This window comes from Anopheles ziemanni, chromosome 3, assembly GCF_943734765.1.
Source record: "Anopheles ziemanni chromosome 3, idAnoZiCoDA_A2_x.2, whole genome shotgun sequence".
Classification (NCBI taxonomy): Eukaryota; Metazoa; Arthropoda; class Insecta; order Diptera; family Culicidae; genus Anopheles; species Anopheles ziemanni.
In genome coordinates, this window is record NC_080706.1 from 54,986,201 (window position 1) to 55,012,752 (window position 26,552).

The window sequence follows — 26,552 nt, forward strand, 5'->3', positions numbered from 1 at the left end:
ATAACGACGCATCGCGGTGGCCACCCGGGAGGATGGGTTCGTGGCGCGTGGAAAACTGACGGTGCCGGTGTCATGTAATGCAGACGTTGGGGCGTGCTCGGGAAAGTGCCACCGTGGGGGTAAGGGTTTCGCGCGAGCAATGTTTGCAACGGTCGTCTAATGAATGCACGCAATGGCCGGTCGTACTGACGGGAAGGAGGAAGGGAGGGTGATTGAAAGGCCGTGCTGGCCCGGTTCGAGCCCGTTTCACTTTTTCTGGCGAAGGTGTGGGCTCACCCCGGTCCGATTCCGGGAGACTTTCGTAACGAACCCGTTCGGGTGATCCGTTTTACTCCCTCTTTCTCCTACTCCCGGACGCGATATAGCGCGATTGGCTTCTATTCGCCCTCCTTGCACTTCTACCGGTTCAGTTTCCCGATTTCAACCCCCCCGTGTGCCTTTTTATATGGTGCTGTGGTAATATTTCACCTTTCTTTTTTACCACCGATCGATTCGCGATCGCGTTTCAGACACACACCACAACGGCTCCACTTTCAGCGAGCTGCCCGGAAAACTGCCCTCCCGTGACGGTTGTCATGGCGACGTTGGGCACCCGGGGGTACAATTTTAACTATCGCTCGTCGACGCGTCGGAAAACGGTTGATCTTTATTGTTATGACCATCGTTCGATGGGATGCGATTTGCATTCGATTCCAAATCCTTCCCTTTCTCTTCCGTTCGTTACGAGTCACCGAAAGTTTTCTCACCACCGGTCCCGACGCTGATGATCATATTTCCCTAATGAACGCTTTCGTTCGGTCTGCTGCGGTCATCGTAGCGATGGAAAACTCGCGTAATTGTGGCGGAAGTTTTCGGTTGATCTTTCCAATTTTCTTTCCCTCCCACCATCGAAAAGAAAAAACAATAAGGCCGTGGGGAAAATCACATGATCACATTTTCTGCGCTCTAATACCCATGGGAACGTTATTGAATGATTGCAAGCGTTTGTTTTTTCCATTCCCAGTTTTCCCAGCCTCGCGGGCACGGGCCGTCCAATGGGGGTTTCCATTCCCGGAGAAGAAGCGTCCAAGCGATTTGGCCCCGCGTGGGAGAGAAGACAAAGCCACGGCCGTTATTTATGATTCTGTCGACGGCGAGACCTTCAACGAGACCGTAGAAACCCGTATTCGTATGGCTAATTTTTTTTATCTCCCCCCCGGTCTGGTCGGCTTACTCATCCCGGCTCATCGGTGGTTTACGTGGTTTGTGCTGGCCTAACACGAGCCGACCCCCCTTTCCAACCTTCGGTTCCGAAACCGATTCCCGCCCGCTGTGGAGCCGGTTTCGCAGAATACCGGCGACATTTCAAACTCTGCTAAATGTCATCCCACTGATTGGATAATGAACGGCGAGCTGCACTTTACCAGACTCGCTCAATTATGCTGGGGAATAGAATTATTGTCCCGCGCTAATCGAATCCGGTAACGGTGCGGCATCCTTCGGGTGGGTTTGCTTTGAAGAAGATCGTGAGCGATCGAGCGGGATAATTTGTTCGTATGATGCAAACAAACACGAAGAGGATTGAAATTGTGTCATTGTCAGACGAAAGATAATGCTTCTCGGAGGGAAATATAACAGCATTCATTTCAACAGGAAATTTTCCTATCCGCAGGAACTGTTAGGATAAAAAGCTTCACATACAGAGATCATCGTAGAAACAGTGACAACAACTGAAAACACAATGTTCGTTCACCTTCATTCGCTAGATGAGAGGAAAACACAGCGTACGCGACGGTTTGTATTCCGGCCTTGCAAAAGAGCAACAATAGACTTCAACGCCACCGAAAGAGACGAACCTCAAGTGGTAGAACAATCTCGTGCTTTGATGCAACCGGGTCTACCTTCTTCTAGCGCATCAGCTTCTCTGCATGGTACTAAGACACGAACTTCTGTTACACCCTGCCTCCCCCGCACCCACTCCTCACTGGTACCATTATGTGCAAATGAGCAATAAATCAATGACGCTCGATTCGAGAAAGATGGCGGGCTACCGTTTGTGCGCGAATTCTTTTGTTTGCTTTTCACAACATCTTCATCTTCGGCGCTGGCCCGAATACATTGTTTACCCGGTCGGCGGGGGGTTTGGTCAACTCGTAAATGACTCGTGCTACTGTCTGTGTGGGCAGGTGTGTGGGTGTGTGTGGGTGCGAGGAAAACTGGAAACTGCCAAGGTGCCCCGGTAGCGCCACGATCGGAATGCAAATAATTGCAATCGATCAGGTTACGCAACGTGCACTCTTCGATATTCAATTCGTATCGGAGGCCTCGTCAACTGCACCGCCTTCATCGATGGCGTTGATCACTGATCGAGTGAATTGCTTCTGTTCGCGAGTTGCGATCATCCGCAGATGCAAGCGAATTACTCATCATCGAGCGCTCATAAATATGTGACGACTTATTGGCGCCCTCCTCGCGCCCACCTTCGTGACGAAAGTGGCCAGGGATATTCATTCGCTTGCCTCATCGACACCACAGTCGGCGGTTATTTCCGCGATCGATGCGGATTTCCCCGACCTCGCGAGCGGTTAGTGCACGGAAGAAAAGGAGGGCACCGGGTACGCACTTACGTCGTACAGTACAAGTTCACGTCAGGGTACGTGCGGCCCTCGCACAACCATACCCGTTCAGCCACCTCTCCTAAACCCCCCCGTTATGACGCATCGCCTGCATCCTGTTACTCGAGCTCGTTTTCGGTTTCGTTTCGCGCGCAGATTTTATTCCACCAGTCAGTCTTGCTTTATCATCAGGTCCGTCCACATCGTACGCGTTCGGTGGGTGAATCTGTATTCTTGTGTTTCGTCCACTTTTTGCCATCACTATCCGGGAAAAGTTTTTACCGCCACCGTTAGGGGGTTAGCGTTTTTTTTTCTGTTAGATGATGCCATTTTGATCTATCGCCCCAAATCGTGCCGAATCATTACCCTTGAGCGTGAAAGTGAAACTTTGCACAAACCAACTCTACCGCTCTACGGCCATGGGAGAAATTCCCGAAAGCTCACGAAGCCAACCAAAGCCACTTCCGTTGCCGTGGGGGATGTTTTTGTTCCCCGTTTTCCTTCCCATTCCGCTGTGAATCGTTAATACTTTCGTTACCTCATAAAACCGCATCCAAAGTCGGGGAAAAGTGGGAAAAAATAGGTTTTAGCTAATTGAGAAAAATTTAAATTGGTTACCAAACGAAAGTAACAAAGGCTTTACAGTGACAGATTTCGGGGGAGAAATTCACCGAAAGAAAAAAAAAAGACAGTGTGGTTCAGTTTTAGGTGCGTTTCTGTGGTTCAGTGCTGCGTGTGACCGGTGGCGTTAATAATAATCTCCCGTCTGCTGCATTCTTTGATGGTGTTTTTCTCGGATACTTCCGCTGGAAAAGGTGAAATGCGTCCAGCGTCTGGACAATTGAAAGTTTCGGAAACAGTTAAACGTTGGACACTGAGTACGCAGGAAGTGACTGCGATCGGGCGACGATAGTTAGAGATAACATTCTCCATTATGATGTGAGCTGAAATCGAGTGCTTATGTATTAAGTGCCGGAGAAAAGACGTGGAAGTGAAAAATAGCTAGTCTTATATTCATCAAACCGGCCATCTTTGGCGTTTGTTTTAATTTGTGCATTTTCTAACAAAATATCTTTCCAGTTCAATGGTGTGAAATCTAAATATCTGCCTATTAGGAAGTACCATCTGGGGATGTAGTAGTGCAATCGACCTTCACAAAGGTTATTGGAATATATTTTTGTGTTCACATGTGTTCAAATCGAGATTGACAAAAAAGTGATAAAATTAGGAAAAAGTTACTCACAGCTCGATTGTGTAAGATCGATGTGTAGCTGGTGAATGCGAACCCAGTTAGTGTCCTGTGTAATTTGCTGGCACCAGCTCTAGTTGAGCAAGTTAATGAGTGTACTCAAGGAATAGGTTGTGAGAAGATGGCCAAAATGGGAGCATTCAGAGGCCACCTAGTGTTTCTAATAGGATTGTGTGTGTTTCATTGGATTGCCTTGGGACAGGAAGTAGTCGGTAAGTGAAACTTCTAGTCGTTTTATTTGAACAACTTATAGCTTAAGTTAAAATATCCAGACTAATCATTTCTAAGTAGCGTTCCGAAGCTACCAAAGGGTAGAGATGCATACGAAAATAAGGCATAACGAAACCGGAAAAACAATCATAACCCAAAACGTAAACAAAACGCAATGAAACAACCAATTTTCGTGGCCCTTCGCCGAACCGATGATTGATCTAATGATCGATCAAACCAAATGAGTTGGTCTCATCCATTTTCCGAACCATCATACGTTTTGTTGGGCAATAATCAAATTCCACAACATCATTACACAGCACCAGCCTTGAGCATGCACACACATACACACATACTCGCACACGTGCGTACTGTGACCTAGCTGTCGGGTTCCAAATCAAGAAGATGACCGTGGCGTTGCCGCGTGCGATGCCCGCAAGGTTCGTCGCTTGCTGCCCAGGTCTCTTGGCCAACCCTGGTAGGCCTTTTTCGTAGAGCAGGATATGAGAAAGCGGGGGTTCGGGAGGGCAAGGCACAGAAGAAAAAATAAATAAACACGATGCTGTAAACAATGCTAATAACCTTCGAACGGGGGAATCGAAATAGAGTTCACTTTAAATATGTTTCTCGTGTCATTAACGGTCCGCGGAGTTTGGCGCGGGATTTGCCGAAAGGTGTAAATTATAATTATCGTTGATTTCTGGCCTCATTTTCGAGCAGATTTTTTTGTATGGGCTTGTCAAAACTTGCCAAACTGGTTAAACTGGTACATTTGTGTGTATTTTTGAATTCTATTTCGAACACGTGCGTCGATCAACCTTCCGGATCATGACAATATTTCCAATTATCCGTTCTGTTAAAAAAGGAAATAGAATTAACGAAAAAGTATGGAAAAGTTCCACTAACCTGTAACATGCGAGAATTTTTTCTACGAACAAGGTTTAGGGGTTTTTCTTTTCAAGTCAGGCTCATTAAAAGCTCAATAAATGGTTGGCCGGTAACAACAACCGGTCTGAGACGCCCATTTTTATATCACGTTCCAATCGCCATTAATGAAGCCATCACGCACACACGTCAGATCACGTGGCCGGTTGGCATGCAGCAGAAAAGGGTGCACCCTTGCATGCATCCCTCAGCCCTTTCTGGATACCGTACCGAATAAGGTAGTTGAGGAAAGTAAGTCGAACCCATTAACGAAGGTGTCCGGCTAGTACGAACTTTTCACACGCTTACGTCGCGTTCGGTGAATTTAAATCAAAGCCCAAAATCACGCACCTTCGCCAAGCGACGACCCTTTCGTGTGACTTTCCGTCCGACAGGGTGTAAAAGATTTTAAACGCACCGAGAAGGGGGTTGTTTACCGACGTGGGCCGCTTCAAGCGGGGTTACCATTATGTGATGGCTGTCTTCACTTGATGCTGCTGAGAATGGGGCGCGTTGTCTTTGCGCAATGTGCCACATACGTAAACATGCGGCCGAGGGAACGAGCGTGGCGTGGAATCCGTACTAGGAAATATAGGGCATCGCGTCAACTGCTTCCCCTCCCCCATCCTCACCGGATGCCACGGTCTGATGACGTTGAAGTTAATGTTTGTGTTTTTCCATCTTGGCGTTCACAGAAAACTCGTCAACAGCCATCCCGAGCAGTGAGACGACCACGATCATCTCGACCACGGTGGGCAGTTTGGAAGGGTCGAGCACCGATGACACCACCGAGGCTGCCCTTGCGGTGCTACCGCTGGCAAGCAAGAATGATGCAAGTGAATCACCCGTGCCTTCCACGGATGAGCCAAAGCCGATCGCTGAAGAGGGCATGAGTTCACCGCGAACGCCCGACTCGATGGAGGAAAACTCGACTGCGGTTGCCAGGATGGAATCCGGGACGTCTTCCGAGGTCAAAAGTGACAGCGTCCCAACCACCACGACCGAGCAGCCGGCGACGGGAAGCACCAACACAACCGCACGGCCGTTGCCGGCCGAAACGAACACCTCGACAACGGTCGTGGCGACCACGACGCTCGAGTCGGACGACGCGACCAAAATGGAGGCGGACGGTGGTCCCGGCCCGAGCCCGAGCCCGAGCCCGAAACCGGTTATTCTGCACGTCAAGTCGCCCGAAGAGGAGGCCAGCGACCGGGCCGGCGCGAACCCTCCCTCGATACTGAACCACTTCCTACCGGGCGGCGAAAGTTCGTCCGAGGAGCTGCTCAAGATGAGCGATGGCCGCGCGTCGGCGGAAGTGCGCGGCCGGGCGATCAGCTTCGGGCCGAGCGAGCCGATTAATTTCGTTACGGCACCGAACCTCGTCACGACGCAGCCACCACCTCCGTCGAGTCCGGTCCCTCCCAGCAAGCCGCCCACCGGTGACGCGTTCGATGACCTCAGCAACATCAGCATGGAAGCGACCGACGGCTATGGGGCGGAAAATGGAACACGGGGCGCATCGTCCGAGGGCAGCGCGGAAGGCAAGCCGAACGCGACCGACGGTATGGTCTCGCCCGGGGAATGTATTTTCAACGGCATCGAGTACAAGGTAAACATTGCAGATTTTTAACACCTCTTTTAATCGGCTCTAGGGATAAGCAGAACAATTCGGTACCAATTAAAATGAAAGTTTATCAAAGCATATTAGCGAGTACATTAACAACATTTGTTTAGCAAAGCGTTTTCTCCTTGGACCTAACAGTAATAAAGAGCAACATTGTAGACGACGCATTAGAAAAGTATCCATACGTATTACGAAAACAGCACATCAAACAGCGACCAACCCCACTCGGCTCGGCATCCGCTGGAAGCGATTTTAAATGGGCGCATTTGCGTTAGTCAATCGTCAGCAGCTAATCGCTGTTTACTACCTCCAAGCGGTGCCTAACTGAGCGTTGAAAGTAGCTCACCGGCAAGCCAACGACCCAAACCCTTTCCGAACACGCGGTACCTCACTGCGGAGAGATAGTTACCGGCCGGTAGGTACCGGGTTCTAGTAGCCGTTTGAGGTTGTTCGTGACTCGTGCGGATATGATGAAAGGTTAGCTTGGATGGTTGGAACCGGGTCACTCTCTGCTGTTGTAACGTTTCGATAGTTCTATCGCTAGAACGTAAAATGCTTGATGGTGGGGAAAAATTTACGGTCTGGAACATGCAGCGATGTTTAAAGGGTTTTGCAAGTTGTTCTAATCCGAAGGTCCCATTTACATATTATCAAGAGGATGTTTGGAGTTGCCATTCAACTTATTTAACAAAATATATTATTGGTTTGTGAGTCATTGAAATAAAATAAAATAACCGACAAGTTTTAAAATATCCCATAGAATATACAGAATACCGGCCGATTTCATATAGCTGAAAATAAATTTCTTCTAGGACTCTTTTTTCAGGAGATTTCAATTTTACAACTCTCTTTAATCTTTGTTTTGAGTAGGGACATAGTAATAGTCCCCAAATCAACGAGCAAAATTTGATTGATTTTACTATGTTTGAATACAACGATATGTTGAAACTGGAACTGAGGAAATTTTGAAACCTTTTACGGCTGGCGCTACTACGAATTTATTTAGTTAGTTATCGCAGTTTGGGCTGTGAAGAGTTGTAACACGTGAAGTTCTACCTCGATTTCTCTATTTCATTCATTTGCTGTATCCCAAAATTATTCCATTTGATAGAATTTACAGAAAGAAGGAAAGTTTGTTTGATGATCAATTTGTTAGATTGTATTTGTTTTCAGTCCACCATAATTCGTTGCTTGTGTACTTCTCAGTTGGTTATTTAGCGTGTGCCTCCTACAAGCATGACCAGTCGCAAAAGCGTGTTCTGCAGTTGATTTGGTAATAGAATCTTCAAATATAGAGCACTCACTAGCTGCACTTGCACCAGTTGCACCGTTGTATTCCACATTCACCGGCTTTTATGTGGCTCACCTTGAAATGCCGCCAGTGACACATTCCTAGAGTTGCAAGTGCACGATACTCAGCCCCAATTGTGTACAGAAAACAGCGTCTGCAGCTATCGTTCAAGGCTTCATAGCAGTCGATCGGCATTAGGGGCCAGGGAGGCGCGTGCCCTAATGTTCAGCATATTCCAAGAAGGCAAGCAACTGCAATGAATCTCGCGGCGTGATGTGCACTGAAACGGAGCGCGACAAAACAAAAAATCTCAAACGTCTCCTTGCGCAAACGCTAAGGAAAAGCAAAATGTAACGCAAAGCCGCAAAGCGTCTTGGGACCACGTACTCACACACCTTTACTATCGCCGACGAAGGGTACGGCAGGGTGTACAATTGCTCTCGGAAAGTGGGTCACATTAGGAGGGCAAAACTAAATAATCGCGGCGCATAACCATTGTGCATCATTTCTGACGCGTGCACACGCACCCTCGACGAATGGCGGGTATGTGTGCAATTTGAAGTATGATGACGGACGGAGGCATTCCCGATTGTGCAAGTGCGTGGTTGCCCTTGAACTCATCCGTGTGCTACCGTGCCGCACTCAGACGTCTAACCGCGTGCCTTCTTAGTTAAAAACAATTTGATCCAACTAGGAATGTGCTCACAAAACCGACGGGATTAATGGTTACCTTTCCTTCGGTCGCACCTTGGAGTTGAAAGCAATCTTTTAAACTTGTAATAAATGAATCAACAATGCGAAGATTATGTTTCGGTCATGGAACAGTGCCTCGGAACAATGGATCGAGAGAGAGAAAAGAATGAAGGCAGATAGAACGCCCTTAAAACATAAGAAACACAACTGAGGGTTTTATTTATTATTCGTCGTTTTATTCCGGAAATTTTCGAGGAAACGTTACATCACCATTTAATATGTTTCTTCCCGCGAGTTGAAACCCGTTTAAATGTGCAAAGTAATCGGTTAGCAATTTGTAATTCAATCTTGTAGGTTTTTCTTCTGCTCTCTTGCTCTCATTCCTAACAAATTATAAAATCCAGATAATTTATATTTATTTTTATTTAATACTTCTGAAAACATTGTAATGTCTGACACATTACATATGCCGACCGTCGGTAAAAATGCAGCAACCGTAAGTCAAGATGTTGTCACGAGTAATTCCAAAGAAGATTTGCGTTTAGATTTATAGCAAAACCAGGTAAAAGAGAACGGGTACCCCAACACGGACCCAAGAAGCGCCAACAGTGTGGTCTTAAAACGTGGCTTGACGTATTGTCATAAATCAAACCTATTGCTACGAGCATAAAACATTCTGGAATGATTTAGATGACACGATCCCGCGCGGTACGCGTGAAGCGAAACCAGAAAGTCAAGCATTGAAGCATACAATGTAGCTAGTGCGGATAAGTGGATGGCCAACGTGTGGTCTTCCCTACCGATGGATTGTAGTCTCTGCAAAGAGAGATGCACTATTGGTGGAAGAAATAACCAAACAAAGCTGGTCGTGTTCGTGCAGATCATTAAACATTACAAATTTCATCACACAACGTTACCTTTTCGGCCAATTTGAGATGATTCACCGATTCTTTCATGGTTTTAAAATAGAACCTTGAGTCGTGCTCCGGACCCGACTCTCACTGGATGGTGAGAATCGTGCGTTCACATCTGAGGATGATTGATTTTCCTGCTCGATGCATTTGGTAGCTTCCAATTTTTTGGGTCCGCAACCTACAACGCGATTCCCATGTCCGATCAGCTCCAGTGCCTCATTTACATGGGAAACTGAGCGTTTGTCTAGCCGTATGTAACAGCTTGAGATTTGGTGAACGCTACACCGTTTCGCAAGAATACTTGCCGACACTCTCGGAAAGGGTTGCCCTTCGGGTGCGATCGGTTTTAGTAACTTCTACGTAGCTTCCCTTTCACGCGCACCTGGGCCGGCATGAAGAGCCACTTAACCTAAATTCGACGCAAAACTCTCAATGTCTGTTTTGGCTTGTTTCTTTCGTCGATCGAGTTGATCTTTTCGTCCAACACTGGAACCGGTTGATCCGCGGCGCGTGGGATCGCGTACCCGCGAAACCTTTAAAAGTAGTTCCATCCTCTCTGCCGACGGGGTTTCCAGTTGGCCTTACAACCACCATTTACCGAGGGCCAGGGGGTTGGTATGGAGAGATGCTGTATGGAAAACAACTATCACTTTCCACCCGCGGGTCGCGCGATCGTATTTCACATGCGGGAGGGGGAAGAAAATCCAAAAATCATCTTATGTTGCAACCACAGCTACACTTATCAGTTTCACTTATGCCGCGAGGAAATGTTTTTCCTTTCTTTCCCACCAACACAGACGAACGCCACCGTGGAGAAGGGCTGCGACGAGCGGTGCCACTGCGAGGAGGACGGCAAGTGGCGCTGCGAGCCACGCTGTGGCCGACCGTTCGTGAAGCGTGCCAAAAGCGAGACCCTCACCGCCGGCTGCTACGAGAATCCCTCCAAGACGGACGAATGCTGCGCCACCGTCATCTGCCCGTCGGAACGGTTCACCGATGGACGCGTCGGTAAGTGTTTCCCGTGTCCCCGTGTGCTATCGGTTACCCAATCAATCCACCAACGCGTTGGCCGAAACTGCGGCACCACCTGGCCGGCAATAATTGGACGGCGTGCTCGGGAAAACCGACGCGGAAACTAAAGCACGAAACGGGTTTCCCTCTTTAAGAGCCACGCGAAAGCCAATCGATTATGCGAATACGTCCGCGCTAAGGTTTCAGGTTTGTACCGACGAAATGGCGACTGGATTACATCAGTTGTCGGTATCGCAGCCCATCACTACTTCCCGGTGATCGGGAGGTATCTGGGTTACCATGCTGTTCACGCACGTTCGGTTGAAGTAATGGGCATTAAATTCAATTTTCGCCCGTTAATGAATGTTACACTTTGGGGTGTGTAATTACATCCTCGCAAAAGAATGAAGCAGGTCGACCAATTCTTCATACTTTGCGGAGCTTCACATTAACGAACGACTTTTCCGCGCAACCTCTCAGAATGATGTAAAAATTGAGGCAGTGTATTTAGTGCCTATATGAACGTGCCATAACGATACGATTTCTGATTAGTGGCATACGACCACGATAAACGATGCAAGGTTTCAGGAAGCGGACATTTTTGACAAAAGTAGTATCTACCTGCCAATCAACAGGTCACACAATTTGATATTCTAAGATAAATCGTATTTTCGCGTGCTTAACACCACCTTTACCATCAGTAGCAGTAAAAGTATATGCTTGTGTCGATTTATTAATTTTCATAAGTAGGTAGCCCATACGATTTTTTTTAAGGTAGCTCGTATGCATATTTCATAAACGCATATTAAATAAAGATTTTAAAAAAATTTCTTCAGAAACAATGAAAGTTTAAAAATTGACAAAACATTGAATAGGATGAACACAAAAGCGCTTTGAAACTGAAGAAGGTTTAAAAATCCTACATTAACTAAATTTGACCGTTATTTTATTCCCATAAAGGCGGTACAGTGTAAAATAGAACGAAAAGCATTAATTTTACAAACAGCAGAGGTGAAATCATTTCTTTTAACTCAAAGTGTTTAATCTAACTTCTATTTTCATGTTACATGCATAAATTCAGCAAAATGCAAAATTGAACAAAAGCCTTGTTTTGAGCGAAACAGGTCGTAAATACCCATCATAGAACCGTGATGTTATATACGCAAAAATATGATAATTATATAAGTTTAATTACGGGGTTCCGCGACAGTCGAGCGGTTACGCCGGTTAGTAAATCAGCTCACGTGCGCCCAGGGGCTTCCTCTACGGCGTGGGTTCAAATCCCAACCGAGAAGCCCTACGCCCCCCCCCCCCCCACTCCCCCTTCTCTTTCCGAAGGAACTGATCCACGAATCCACGTATACAAAGGCAAAAAGTTACTTGCCGGCATGACCAAAGACCTAAGACGTTTCGTCAAGTAGAAGAAGAGGAACATAAGATTAAATTATAATCGTCATGATCAATAATGCAGATCTTGACTTCTAAACTTTCAATTATCTTATTTGTGTCTTCATAATTAATTCAGATAATTTTCACTGTAACCAATAATTTGCGTTTTCCCACGCAAATCATAGAAGGGGCCTGAATTAAACATCACTTTTCAATTCATAAATCAATCACAGCCCAACCAAAAACACCCCAAAGCAAAGAAGAAAACGTCTACTTTTAACAAATATTGTTTGCGAATAAAAAGCATGATTGGAGTTTGAAGAAAGTGGAATTGGTTTTTCAGACCTTATTTGAAATTTGTAATATCTAGAACAAAATCTTTTCTACTAATTTTGCCAACTTTCCTTGTCTACAGAACCGACACCGCTCTCGGAGGAGATGACCACCGCAAAAGCGATCGTAACCGGGTGCATCTACAAAAACCGTTCGTATGGCATCAACGAGCGGATGGAGGTGGGCTGCGAGCAGATTTGCACCTGTACGAGCGAGGGCGAGATGGAGTGCAGCCCCAGGTGTGCCCCGCTCAATGCCACCCGCTCCGAGCAGTGCGTCGTCCTGCCCGATCCGCACGATCCGTGCTGCAAGCGGGAGTTCTGCGACGTAACGCTGGACGACCACGAGCAGAGCAGCGGCGTAATGATGCAGATGGCACCGGCCTCATCCTCCTCCTCGCCCTCCACCACACACGGTCCGGACTCGGAGCTACCGCTGGACGCCGACGGCGAGGCGGGCCAGTGTGAGTACAAGGGACGCCGCTACAAGCTGCACGATCAGTTCCACGACGAGTGTAACGCGCTCTGTTTGTGCACCGAGGCCGGCGTACACTGTGCGAAGATCGAGTGCCCTTCGGAGTTCGGACTGGACGTGCTCGATCCGCACTGTCTCAAGTGGGGCCCGGATCCGGCCACGTTCCGTGCGATCGCACCCCGCTGCTGCCCGGAGCGGATGCGTTGCATCGACAATGGCACCTGCGAGTACAAGGGTCAGTTCTTCGACAACTGGTCCGACATACCGAGCAATCTGACCGGCTGCGAACAGCACTGCTACTGCGATACGGGCATTGTCGAGTGCCGTCCGGCCTGCGCACCCGTGCCGGCCTCACCACCCTCCCATCTGCCGTGCAGCTCCCGACAGGCCCGCCTAATGCCGATTCCCGGTGAAGAGTGCTGCAAACACTGGACCTGCAGTCCAAGCGGTGACAATGGCATAGCGAGCGGTAAGTATCGTCACCCCTATACTACAGTTGTGCTTGTGTGCTTGTGTGAGTGTGTCTTTCTGGCCTCCCAGTGCACAGCTGCATGCGAATGCAAGACACCGTGATCGGAGCTTCCTCCGCAACGCGCGATGTCACACTGTCTCTGTTTTCACTCTTACCCTTTCGGTTTTTGATCATCCGCACGATCTGCGCCATCTCCATGAGCCCATCAATACATAGGCACCACACTTCATGACGTCTTTACCACCCCTCCTCCCCCATTACCACTCATCCGTTCTGCATTTACAGGCAACGACGTGCTCAAACCGTTGCTCATGCCGGACACCATCGATCAGTTCCTGCCGACGAAACCACCGGCCGCAACGAAACCGTCGGCGGAGAAAGAAAAGCACCCCGACGGCTCGAAGGAGATGGGAGCACCGGTGCCCTTCTATCCGACGGTCGACGGCAAACCGCCCAAGGTGCCCCAGGAGAAACCGCACAAGAAGTACACCAAAGAGGACGCCTCGCACCAGTCGAACAAGAACAAGGATCACTTTAATAACATTTTCGGTGGCACCCAGCCGGGCGGCGAGGTGGACGATGGAAGGTACGATTACGGTAGCTACGAGGACGGTACGAAACCGGCCACCCTCGGTGTGCAACGACCCGGTCCACCCGGTTACTATGGGCCGGAGATTAAACCACACTACGGTGGTGAGTTTAATCCGTACCTACATCCGCTGGCCGGCGGGGTGAATAGTGTCGGTGGCCAACAACAGCCGGTGCCACCGACCGGCCAACAGCCGGGTGTGCACGCAGTCTTGGACAAGCAACTGCTGAGCGTACTCGGACCGAACGGACCCGGCAGCCTGCCACCGAACATTCGCATCGAACAGCTGCTACAGCATATCCACTCGCAAGATCCGAGCCTGGTGCCGCAAGGTCCACCGCTGCTGCACGGTCAGAACCTTCCCAACATTCACGCACCCTACCAACCACCGATACCCAACCCGGCGCAACCGGCGACGGGCAATGGCATCAACTACAACCAGTACGGTACGGACGCGCACAATCCATCGCACGTAGACATTGGCCTTGCACCGCACGAGCAACCACCATCGGCACCAGCAGGTTCACATACTCATTTTCTACCGCACCAACCCTTAGCGCTTCCTTCCCTTCTTTCATTTGCTAACGCCTACCCGACATAAGCATCCGCATGGCTTTCACTTTCCCTTTAACCCGTGATTATGTGGAGGGATAGAACTTTAGCCCGCTTTTCCATCCATTACTAATTGCCCTTGTTTTCCCGTTTTGTTCCACTAGGTCCCGGAGGTCCCGGAGGATTGGCATTCTCGGCGCTGCAGGTCGATCTGAAGGTGCTGGCGCTTGATGCGATCGATCCGAACACGGTGCGGGTAATCTTCCTCGTGCCACAGGTTTACGTTGGGCTGCACGGTCGCGTTGAGCTCCGGTACACCCGCACTCGAAACAACGACACCAGCACCTGGCAGTCGCAGGTGTTTGCGCCCCCGGATGACCTCATCGCCACGCCGCAGCTCGAGTTCGAGCTGCCGGGTCTGAACTCCAACACGGAGTATCGCGTAAAGATCACCCTTATTTTGCGCGACGTCAACTCGCAACCATCTAGTCAGGTGTACACGGTCCGTACGCCGTCCGATCGGGTCATAACGCCACCGCCGGCACCGGGCATCGGCATCGGGGCCGGACACTTCCCGCACATGCAGCATCCGACAAACTTCCTCAAGGAGGTCATCCAGGATCCGGAGCTGCGCGCTTCGGAGGTCAACTCGACCTGGGCCAAAATCAACTGGCGCAAGCTGGACGACGAAGAGCTGGACTACGTGGACGGGATACAGCTGCGCTACCGCGAGATCGACAGTGTCGTGTACCACGCGACCCCACTGATTCATCGGGCGCTCAGCGAGTACACGGTGGAAGGGTTGCGACCGCAGACGCGCTACGAGGTGGGCATCTTTTTCATACCTTTCCCGGGCCACGGGGAAGAGGTGCGTGCCGGTGAGATGCTCCCGATTACCACGGCCGAGCGGGTGGACGTGTACGGGTTCGATGTGGTGGTGAACGCGAGCAAAATCAAAGCTACCAGCGTGGAGGTCAGCTGGTCCGGAGTGCCCTACCCGGAGGACAAGTACATCAACATCTACCGAGCGATCTATCAGAGCGACAGCGGTAAAGAGGACTCTAGGTACGAATACCTTCCGATCATGTTCCTCTGTGTTCTTAACAGGAATCAATCGGTTTAATTTCCCGCCGTTCCTCTTGCGTCTTTTTTCAGTGTGTTCAAGGTGGCCAAACACGATTCAACGACTGGCACGTTGATAGCCGACCTCAAGCCGGGTACCCGGTATCGGCTGTGGCTTGAGATGTACCTCACGAACGGAAGTATCAAGAAGAGCAATGTGGTCAATTTCATTACCAAACCTGGCGGACCAGCCGTGCCTGGAAAGACCGGTAAGTCGATCAATAAATCCCATCCAAGAAAGAAACACAAATGGCTGTAAATTAAACACTTCCCTTTTCTGTGTTTTGTAGGTAAACTTGCGGCAGCTAGTGCTGTCGGTTCGCCGAACGGCGATTACTACGGACCGCTGGTGGTGGTGGCGGTCATTGCCGCGCTGGCCGTCATGTCGACGCTGATACTGCTACTGATTCTAACAAGGCGACGCGTGCAGAGCGCTACCATTACGCCGCCAAGGAAAAACGATGCCGCTTACGATAATCCTAGCTATAAGGTCGAAATTCAGCAGGAAACAATGAGTAAGTCAATCGTATATCGACCATAGTTGGGTGTGACATTTTTGTGACCTGATTTTAAATGTCTCTTTTCCCTCCAGATCTATGATTCGAGCGAGTCTTCCTGTGAAGGCGCACGTGCAAGACGAATCTATTGCGCACTGTTTTATATTTATTACTAGTTCGGAAGTTCGACGATCGGCAAAGTCACTTGACGCTGGGTCGGCCATCGCCAACCGACGATTGCGTCCCAGCCCCTTGTAAATAGTAGAAAGATAATCCGTCCGATCCGATGCAGATAGTAACGACGCATAACTCCAACAACTACCACTGTGGGCCGATCCGGTCGCATAAACCTTGACCCAGCGTGGTCGTAGCAACTATTGAAAACACTCTTCCAATGCTCCATGTGTTCTACGAGCTTCAGCATATTGATAAGGAAAGGCTCTGGCGATAAATCGTACATAAAACGCTGTAAATAAGAATTGGAAACAATCGAGCGAAACATGAGGAAATTTAAAAATTAAAATGAGCTCCAACTACTCTAAAGTACTGCCCTCGTATGTCGGATATGTGTACATAAATAAAATTCGCTCCTATTTTAACACCATGCCATTGTTTCGTGCCCTTGAGTTATATCACATTGCTACGATTTATTTCCTTCCCGTCCTTACCGAACGTTAATCAATGATAAATTTATAACAATCACGCCCTTTCTTGAGCAAAAATCCCTGAATGTTCATCGTGTCAATCAGCTCGGCACAGTTGCCCATAATACCGCCGGCCACCATCGCTTCCCGCAGTTCCGCCGTGGTATAAACGGTCGAACCGGAGGAAGCGGAACGCATCTGCAGTACCCTCGTGAATTTTCTCACCAACGACGTCTTGCTGGTGCCACTACCGTTCGTCAGTCGGGTGAACTGGAGCTCACCCTCGTCCGTGCTAAACACATCCAACATGCTTTGGCGCAGGATGGCAAGAACGTCCCGCACGTGCTCCACCGTTGCCACCGGCGAAAGGTCAATCTTTGCCCGGGCCTGTGTCAACCGAATCAGTCCTTCGTGTTGGCGCGTCGTTACCGGAATCATGTCCATCTCACGATGCACCCGCCGTAGTTCGACGAAGAAGTCGCGCAACTCTTCGGCTGCCTTTGCCGTCAATTTCGGTTGGATGTGTTTGCGTGCGTACCCTGGTGGACAATGTGGCCGATTGGTTGTGGTAAGGGTCGAGAACACTTGATCGTAGAAACAACTTACCGATATACTTCTGAACCAGTTCCGCTGGCAGGACGTCCATCTTTTCACCCGGCGCTAAGCGTAGGCGTTCTTCCAACGAAAGTTCTGCTTCTCCGTCGAACGATGAACTGAACGAGGCATCAAAGAATGGATGGGTAGGTGTGGAATTGGTACGAGCCAGTCCATGTACCTTCTGGATGTGGGCTGTGAGCAGATTGTCCGTCCTTTCGTTTGAACGATCGAGCAAAATAAACACCAAATCGAAGCGAGAAAGCAGCGCCGGATGAAGTTTCAAATTTTCTGACACGGTTTTACCCTTGTTGTAGTGACCACCGGCAGGGTTCGCAGCAGCCAGAACGGTCGTTCGGGCGGGTACGGTGCAGATGACACCAGCCTTTGCCACACTAACCGACCGTTGCTCCATCACCTCCAGCAGCCCATGGTGGCCGGACATTTTGTCGAACTCGTCTATACAACACACGCCCTGGTCGGCAAGTACGAGAGCTCCAGCTTCCAGCGATGCTCCAACACCTTTTTCCATCCTGACCGTCACCGTAAGGCCAACGTTGGAAGAGTTGGTGCCACAAACAAATATGCCCCTCGGCGACACCTTCGCACAGCTTTGCAAAATCTGACTTTTACCAATTCCCGGATCTCCCACGACGAGCACGTGGATTTCGGCTCTCGTTCGGCTGGTGTTTGCTTGCCCTCCGAACAGACCTAACAGTAAGCCCGCCTTAACAACCTCGTGCCCGTAGATGGTAGGGCAGAGCGATTGTACCAGCAGTCGGAAAGGAGACGGTTCCGATTGTATCATCCGTATCGCTTCCATGTCGAGCTCGGTGAACTCCGCCAAACGGTTCCAATTGGCGAGCACATTTTTGTTGCTACGTACGTACACTGCCTCGATGTATGCCTTGTACAGACTGGCCTTATTGTTGGTAGAGCCGTCCTCCTGGGAGCGCGCTTTCAATATGCCCGTCACAGTAACATCGTCCCCCGGGCAAACACTGTCCACCAGTTCATTCGTCAATTCCACCTCGATGTTTTTAGCCACACTGCCCGTGACGGTGCGTGAGCCTTGAGTTGTTTCCTGCAGCCGGATGGTTTGATACGACTCCATCCGGGTGAATATGGAATGCTGAAGGAGCATGAAATTGCTTCGAGCCTTGCACCCGCTGTGGCACGATGTCGGAGTGGTGTAAATACCATCCTTCTGCTGTACTGCCTGTTCGCTGGCGCATGATGAACAACGGAAGGCGCACCATGTGTTCATTATTTGCGAGGCGCCAGCCCGAATGATTGTCCCCCGGACGGACACCAGTTTACCGAAACTGCTGACTTTGATCGAACCGATTGAAACTTCCGGTCCAAATCCGACTACACGCGGTCGAATGGTTTGCAGGCACAATTTAGCGTTCTGCTGCGAACTTCCACTCGTTCTGTGTTTAACCAATAATTGATGCATCGCCAGCCCGAAGCAAGCCAGTGCGTACTCAGGATTATCGGTTAAATCCTGCCGCATCGTGGACCATTGCTCACGCAAGCGTCTATCACTATCGCATACATCGAGTTTCAGCTCAAACCAGTTACTGTTCTTCGTCTGGCCAATGTCGTAGTGCTCTACATTTTCCTCATAATGCGTTTGCATCGTTCGAACGTGATGGACTGTTTTTGATCCAACTTTATAATCTAGAAAACAAACCACAGTTTAAAAGGCACGTCTTTATGTATCCGCCACAATATCATACCTTCTTTCGGGAAATACAATTTCCATCCAATGTATTCACACGAATCATTCTTTAAGCTTGTCGTCAATACGGAAGTTGGTGTGAACACTGGTGGTGACGATGTTCCTGAAGCGGTCGATGGCAAAGCGAATCCAACCGGCTTTTCCCTTGGGACGCTACTCTGATAGTTACCACGATAGTTACCACGCCAGAAACCTCCACGGCTACGATATCCACCAGGCCGACGATTGGCCGTTCCAGTACCACGGCCTCGGCCGCTGGGGTTTGCACCAGACGGATTTACCGGAGGATCCATGGTGGCTTGCGATAGAATTCGCACGAATTTGATTTGATCCAAAACATCATATGTAAATATTTACCTTTTAACCAAGGTTAGTTGAACAAGCTTAAATCACCTTGGTCACAACTGTAAATAATGGCTAAAGCAACTAATTTCTCAATAACTTTTTAGTGGCCAATTTTAGCGACAGACCCCTCAAATGAAAGGTCTTTTAAAGACTGATTACTCTGTGCAACAAAGACTCTTCCGTAATTCTTAGTTTATGAAATTTTGAGGCGTAGGTGCAGAAACCTTGGTTGGTATTTTCTGCTGAAATAACAAATTTGTTAATAACTTTACAACTGCTGAACCGATTTGTACATGTGACCCCTGAAATGAAAGGTCTGCTCAAGACACACAACTTTGTTAGTTTAACAAGCTTAAATCATCTTGGTCCCAATTTGTGATAAACGCTAAAATAGTCATTTTGTTAATAACTTGTTAGTGTCTAAGGTGATTCAAACGAAATACCTCTCAAAAAACATATTTTTGAAGAACAAAATCTTAAAATGAGAAAAAAACGTTGCAGCTCTATATTTTTAAAATATAAAATAGGTATAGAAACCTTGGTTGGCTGAATCGACACAACTCGCGATGAGATGTGAAATGTGAGAAAAACGTCTCACTACATGGGTTGTTTTTTTAAAAAGTCTGTTAGTTGTTTCTCAAAAATCTTTGCAAGAAACCATCGCAATAATGTTCCATTATGTAAAATTACTGAGCCGTTGTATCGGGTTGAACAAAGTTATATTACTTCTTTTATCACATTTTGACTCAACTTAAGGAAGTAATTTATCACAAATAAAATAACAAAATAACTTGTACTGAAACCCTGTGCGTAGTCAAAAAAGCAACAAAGGTCTTATTCATCATTATTCTCGCGATAGTCTTAGTGAATGTGATTAAATAGGCGATTAATTGATGTATTCACTGTGATTGTAAGGTTGATATCAACAAGAGATTAGATAACCCGATCAAAAATATCAATCCATGTGTAGGCTGCAGATTTACCGTTCGCAGTATGTTCAATCTAGTTTGTGGATTAAGTGTCGTAATGCAAGGCAAAAATATGTTCAACAAAAGTGTAGTGTTTTTCAGCTCCGTAAGCTATGTATTGATCTTTTTTACTATTTTGTGGCCAAGTCTCGCACAAGGAGCCGTTGAGGGTATGTTTGATTTCAATTTGCTAACTGGGATTTGTGCAATAAGTGCGCAATTGTAACATTCTAGTAATGGGTGCACAGTCGTATCTGGAAATGGTGGCAAAACGTGTGGTAGAGATACTAGAAGGAAGATACATTACTGGAAATTCGTTACCAATCGCAGATTATACAGCTCCTATCAAGTAAGTAGATAACAAACCTATTTGGAACTGAAGAAAATTTTAATGAAATGAGTTCTCCCTACCAACAGCATATCGGCCTCCGGTCTAACAATTGCTGGAACGGTGTCGTTTCATTCGGCATTTATTTCAAAGATCGGTGCGATCGAATTAGATATGCAACGTTTCAAAGAAATTCTGCTAAATACGGAAGTATCGATCGAAGGTAGCCTCAAATGGCACGATATAGGAGTGGTGCTGGACTTTGAAGCCGATTTGGAAGATTATCAGGGTAATGGAACCCTATTCGTCACCTACAATCAGTTTGACTTCCCATTGAAGGTGACCAAATACTTTAACGAAACGGCACCAGTGGGTTCTTTGCAGTTCATGTCCATTGACAACTCGAACAGGATTACAACTGTTGGACATCCAAATAATAAATACGTGCAGATGATTTCACGTGCGGTAAGTAGTTTTACTAAGCGTTCAACGATGATTGTACAATGAATGTTTTTCTTTAACTTGCAGATTATGACAAATTATGATTTCCGTGATATGATGATTTTGTCGTTTCGCAATTGGAATTTTCAAAATCTACTCGCGGCTGTTATAACCGAAATTCCTTTCCCTGAGGTTTGTTATAATTGCTAATAACGTCATTCAGGATCTTACAATTGTGAAATGCTTGTTTGAGTGTAATCAATACTAGTATAGTTTCAAAACAGTTTCAAACAATCATTAACGTGAAGCATATAACAACATTTTAGTTTTGTTATATATTTGTAATCCAATACTATCCCAGCAATACTAGGTATTCCAAACGCTCTTCGTACGCTCAGCAGAAAATTTTTCCTTAGGTTGTTTTTACTTTTCCATTTAATAATTCTTAAGAATTACATGAAGAAAAATTTACAATGATAACAAAGCAACTGCAAACCGGTGGGAATTGTTTGTATTTAACCAACGAGCCCTGATTTTGAATAAAAACGCTTTAAAATATCAGAGCAAAAACCAAATTCAAAATTGTATTCTCTTATTATATCAACTTATGGACTCGGTGTGCCTGAAGCAGTAGGTTACTGCAGCTACTCGTATTACGAATAATAGCAGGACATTGATTGACCATGTGTACTGCAACACAGACTCAATTAGCGTGGTAACAGATGCTTGTGTAAAAATATCTGATCATGAGACTTTGCTTTTAAACTTGAATGATGAAAGTTTCAGGACAGTTCAAAAACAAGTTAAATGCTGGAATAGGTACTCTCAAGAGGGTCTTTGTCAGGCGATCACATTGGGTCTACAGAGGGAAACTACAAATTTCCATGAAGCTGCAGATCTATTGAAGGATACACTAGAGAGTGCTATGAATAGTTTAGTTTATGAAAGGACCATGGAGACTAGATACTCTGGCAGATGGTATACGTTGGCTCTGGAACGTCTAAAGCGGAAAAGAGACAAAGTGTATAAAACATTTGTTCGGACTAATCTGACTTCACATTGGTGTGAGTACACTAAGCTACGAAACGAGTACAGTAGGTCTTTAAAAACTACTCGTGAGGAATACTTCAGTAGGGAAATTAGCAAGCATCAGGGTAATAGTAGGGAACTGTGGAAACTTCTTAAAAGCATGTTGAAACCCGTCGAGAATACCGCTTCATGCGTGAAATTCGATAACTGCTTCGAGTCCGATGAGGCGGTGATCGCAGCAGGGTTCAGCAATTTTTTTGTGAATAGCGTCACACTTGTTAATAGCAACATTCCGACGGTAGACGAACCAGTCGAGCTGAGACAGGTTGATACTCCCAGGCATAGATTTTCTTTTCAACCAGACATCAGCAAGCTTAGGCAGATATGTTTTGACCTGACCAAAACGTCAGGAATAGGAAATGTAAATGCAAAAACTTTGCAGGATTGCTTCCGTGTGGCAGGGGAGACGCTTCTGGATTTGATTAACCAATCGATGGAGAGGGGTGTTTTTCCGGAGACATGGAAGGTGTCATCGGTTGTACCTATTCCAAAGTTGACTGGAGCTATCAAGGCGGAGGAGTTCCGCCCCATCAACATGCTTCATATTGTCGAGAAGGTCCTGGAGGTTGTGATCAAGGACCAATTGGTGCAATACCTGGACCAGAACGGCCTGCTCGCCCGGGAGCAGTCGGGATATCGGGAAAGACATTCCTGTGAAACCGCACCGAACCTGGTGCTTGCGAAGTGGAAGGGGTTGATGGATAGTGGGCAACCGGTACTTGCCGTCTTCTTGGATCTAAAACAATATCGAGGCCCATTTGAAACAATATCGAGACCCTTTTTGCTCACAACACTTAGACGATTCGGTATTGAGGGTAGGGAACTCAGTTGGTTCAGCGATTATCTGACAGGTAGAACCCAGAGAACAATTTTCAAAAAATCTTTTTCAGATCCTATTGAAAACACTCTTGGTGTTCCACAAAGAAGAACAATTTTGTTTACCATGTATATAATTGACATGAAGCAGGTCTTACGTTCCTGCGAGATAAATCTTTTTGCTGATGACACAGTAATATTTATATCGCGAAACGACGTGACACAGGCAGAGTCCCTTTTGAATGAAGAGTTGGTGGCTCTGGATGGCTGGTTGAAATACAAGAAACTCGCATTAAACGTTGGTAAAACACACTATATGGTAATGTCGTGGAGGGAGTGGATCTGCCAGCTTTCCATTGCCATCAACACGGAACCAATTTCCTGAGCCTCCCAGGTTAAATATCTGGGAGTTACTCTGGGCGATGGGCTTACATTTAGTGTACACATTGATGGGGTTTAGCGATGACCCAAAAAAAAAAAGGTGGCAAAAAAGTGTGGGGTGATGAGCAGACTGGGGAACAACCTAAACTTTTTTGGGAAAGTTCACCTCTACAAATCAATTATCTCACCGCATTTTAATTTTTGTCCATCAATATTGTTCCTCGGTAATCGGACACAGCTCAAAAGGTTGCAAAAAGTGCTAAATAGGGTAATGAGGTTAGTGTTGTGTTGTAGTCGGTACACGCCGTCTGCTGTTATGCTGGATGTTCTGCAATGGATGCCTAGAGAGATTGCCAAGGCTGCAAACGTTCGCGAGTTCAAGCGCTTGTGTGCCGTGTACGTTAAGCAGGTTGTTAAGAAGCACCCAGTAGAATGTGTAATGTCTCGTAGTTGTGTATTGTGAAAATTTAATGTTTGTAAGCATCGCACTTGTCATCACGATCTCACAGATGATTATGATGAGATTTTTGTTTTGCAAATTTAAATGTAAATAAACAAAAATGGAACAACATATCTTTGAGACACTCGCGCGTAAAAGTGGAAATTTGAAGTTGATCTTTCTGTACGAACTGCATCAGTCGCTCTTGTGCAATCACGTGACAGGCGCCTCGAATTCATCCATGGATGATTTTTTCGACGCGACCAATTGTCTCATGGATAAGGTTTGCTTAATTTGCCTGGATCCTGGAAAGTGGTAACTCCCCTCCATATGTTGGACAAGGGAGATACCGGCTACACGAATAGGAGAGAGCATTTTTTGGCCGCGCACTCCTTAGAGTGGTTCCATGATTTCTATCTTTTGGAAGTTGTGCTAACCGCTGTACGCAAGGAAAAGAGAGCTGACTGGTCTTTTTCGTGAAGGGTCACTTTGATACCACCACTTCGTGATTTGCTTTAAAGTTTGAGACAAATATCTTACGATAACTCCGCCATTCTCAAACCTGTGTTGGGGTAAGAGGTGGGACTCATCATCATCATCATCATCATTCAAATCTGCAGTTAAGAGATGAGTAATTGTTTCCTTACGATTCCTAATCAATTATCAAACTCAAAAGCCATTCTTAGTTAAGTTTCTAATTTAATTAAGTTTATTGTAAATGTACGATAGCGGCTGAATTCATTACGTGAAAGAGAACCAAATTTTATGAATAAAAAAAAATACAAAATATGTAGAATTAAATATTTAGAAAAGATAAGTTCTTATCACGAACAATAAAACCTGTCTAGAAAAATTAATAATATGTAGTCAATGTAGCACGACCTACCGTGTTCTCCCAAAATGCACATGTTTCGAATAACAAAACAAACATTCAAAAAAGCACCACTTTTTTAATAATGTGGAGCAGGAAGAATGAAATGTTGATTTGCATGCAACTGCAATGTCCTTAGTTTATTGACATGTTCTATGTCGCTTGACAAGGAAACTCCTGACCTCAGGGCTTAACGAGACCTCTTCTACGTCTACGAAAAAAACCTCAGGGCTTAACGAGCCCTCTTCTCTGATAATCGACAGGAACATTTACATACCGCCATCTTACAAATCCAACGTCTCTGTTACCATATAACTGAGTGCGTTAGCTAGTTGAAATGTTTCGCTCAGGGAATTTCCTGTGCTAATTCCATAGATTAAGATAGTCATCGAAATTACAGCTACCCATAAGCTATAACACACGCACCGACAAGATTTTTAAATAAACCATCCGAAAGGTCACTAAGATCTTGCACAAGCGTCATTTCATTACTGTTGCCGCACTGGCGCCATAGCGCACTGTTGCCGAAAATTTAGTTAAAAACTCTATTCGGAATGTAGTTGATTAGCTACCTTTATCATATCTTCTCCAATAAGGTGTGAGGAATGATAATCTTTCATGTTTTTTTTTCTATCTCCTATCTCCCTACTGACTAACCAACTGCAATGTAAGCGTAGCTAAACTTTAATCCTCTAGGTTTACGAATGTGCCACAGCACTGTCGATGATTAGATTCAGAAGAAGTATATATATGATGACCAACATGATTATGGAGCTGACAAGTAAATCAATTTATGATTCGTGCGCCGTTCGTAATACCGCGGGGTGGCAGACTCGAGACTCGATTCCACACCTGCGGCGTGGTGTTTCCTCGCGCTAACGCTGTTTAAAATAGACATGACGAAAATAGATTTGTTATAAAACTACCTTTTATTGAAATGAATAGTCAATAAAGGAACAGTAATTTGTAAACTATTCTACATTGAACATAATAAAAACATGAAGCAGAGAACGAAACAAGGAGAGGTTTTGCAAAGTGTTGACCGAAAGGAGAGAAAAGGGTACGATGTTTGGCCTAGCAGAAACTAACAATTCTGAAATGAAATTTACAACTGGTATTGAAATACACCATGATGAGTTAGTGCAGAGGGAACTAGTGTGTTTTAATCCAATAATCTCTACACAGCTGATAAAAAGAGAGACATGATTAGAGACTTACGTTCTCAGCGACGTTGACCTAGTACTATTATAAAACATTCCAATCACGACAACTCGACGTTAGGCAACGGTTTAACGATGTCCTTGAATGATTACAGTTAGAAACGTACACCACAGATAACTACCCCCAAACTACCTACTCGAACTACGTCGGAGAGTCATGAACATTTTCTTTTACTGAATTAGTTGTAACGAGCGACACAAGACATGTCATAATTTTGAATATCTTACAATCGCCGATTTAACCATTGATTAAGATAATCTTGGATATAGGAAAAGGTTAGATTCTTAAATAGAGGTTTGACCTTGGGTGACACAATTAATTATTTGATTTCAACATGCAGCATGGCCGCACAATGGGATGGGTCACTTCATCCAGTTTTTTTCATTCCTTGTTGTGAGAGTAACTTTTTCTATAACGGTATAGTTTTCTTTAAAAAAAACACTTAATTTGTAAAAGAAAACTCTTCCGCTTAAATTTTCTAATACCTTGAATACTTTCGTTTTCTGCGTGCCATTTAGTTTACAAGATAAAGGGGTGATATCTTATTAGCAAATGATATCAGTTCCGAAATTGATAACGACAATTTTATGAACGTCGGCTGGACCGGTCACCGCTGTAAGGGATATCAGTCAGCAGTTCGAGCGTCAGCCAGAGAGTCGTACAGTTTAGAACGGAGGTTTCGTTCATCTACTTGAGTCCTGCTGTGTTCTCAAAGGTAACTTGGCTTCCAATG

The 26,552-nt window shown here is 46.4% G+C and overlaps 3 protein-coding genes across 3 annotated transcripts in view; 2 read left to right on the top strand and 1 right to left on the bottom strand.

Moving 5' to 3' along the window:
* Nucleotides 1–16,041, top strand: part of LOC131285029 (putative epidermal cell surface receptor) — a 30,429-nt gene extending 14,388 nt beyond the window's left edge. Inside the window, exons 2-9 of the mRNA XM_058313890.1 lie at nt 5,673–6,586; nt 10,297–10,507; nt 12,315–13,175; nt 13,464–14,288; nt 14,484–15,384; nt 15,475–15,650; nt 15,732–15,956; nt 16,034–16,041. Coding sequence (XP_058169873.1) covers nt 5,673–6,586; nt 10,297–10,507; nt 12,315–13,175; nt 13,464–14,288; nt 14,484–15,384; nt 15,475–15,650; nt 15,732–15,956; nt 16,034–16,041 — 4,121 coding nt within the window. The remainder of the gene's footprint in view (nt 1–5,672; nt 6,587–10,296; nt 10,508–12,314; nt 13,176–13,463; nt 14,289–14,483; nt 15,385–15,474; nt 15,651–15,731; nt 15,957–16,033) is intronic.
* Nucleotides 16,042–16,558: 517 nt separating this feature from the next.
* On the bottom strand, nt 16,559–19,213 carry LOC131285031 (DNA helicase MCM8). The gene is made up of 3 exons (XM_058313891.1): nt 18,919–19,213; nt 17,189–18,859; nt 16,559–17,121 (listed from the first exon to the last, which is right to left on the bottom strand). Exons 1-3 carry the CDS (start codon nt 19,211–19,213, stop codon nt 16,613–16,615), a joined length of 2,475 nt encoding a protein of 824 aa, XP_058169874.1. The 3' UTR covers nt 16,559–16,612.
* Nucleotides 19,214–20,469: 1,256 nt separating this feature from the next.
* Nucleotides 20,470–21,225, top strand: LOC131288655 (uncharacterized). Its single transcript, XM_058317813.1, has 3 exons — nt 20,470–20,582; nt 20,651–21,026; nt 21,090–21,225. The coding sequence occupies exons 1-3, from the start codon at nt 20,470–20,472 to the stop codon at nt 21,210–21,212; spliced, it is 612 nt and encodes a 203-aa protein (XP_058173796.1). The 3' UTR covers nt 21,213–21,225.
* The last annotated feature ends 5,327 nt before the right edge of the window (nt 21,226–26,552 follow it).

Coding starts and splice junctions, on each gene's coding strand:
- LOC131285031 (XM_058313891.1), bottom strand. CDS start 19,213: ATGGATCCTCCGGTAAATCCGTCTGGTGCAAACCCCAGCGGCCGAGGC. Junction 18,860..18,918: donor ATTGTATTTCCCGAAAGAAG/GTATGATATTGT, acceptor TTTGTTTTCTAG/ATTATAAAGTTGGATCAAAA. Junction 17,122..17,188: donor ACTGGTTCAGAAGTATATCG/GTAAGTTGTTTC, acceptor ATTGTCCACCAG/GGTACGCACGCAAACACATC.
- LOC131288655 (XM_058317813.1), top strand. CDS start 20,470: ATGGGTGCACAGTCGTATCTGGAAATGGTGGCAAAACGTGTGGTAGAG. Junction 20,583..20,650: donor GATTATACAGCTCCTATCAA/GTAAGTAGATAA, acceptor CCCTACCAACAG/CATATCGGCCTCCGGTCTAA. Junction 21,027..21,089: donor TGCAGATGATTTCACGTGCG/GTAAGTAGTTTT, acceptor TTTAACTTGCAG/ATTATGACAAATTATGATTT.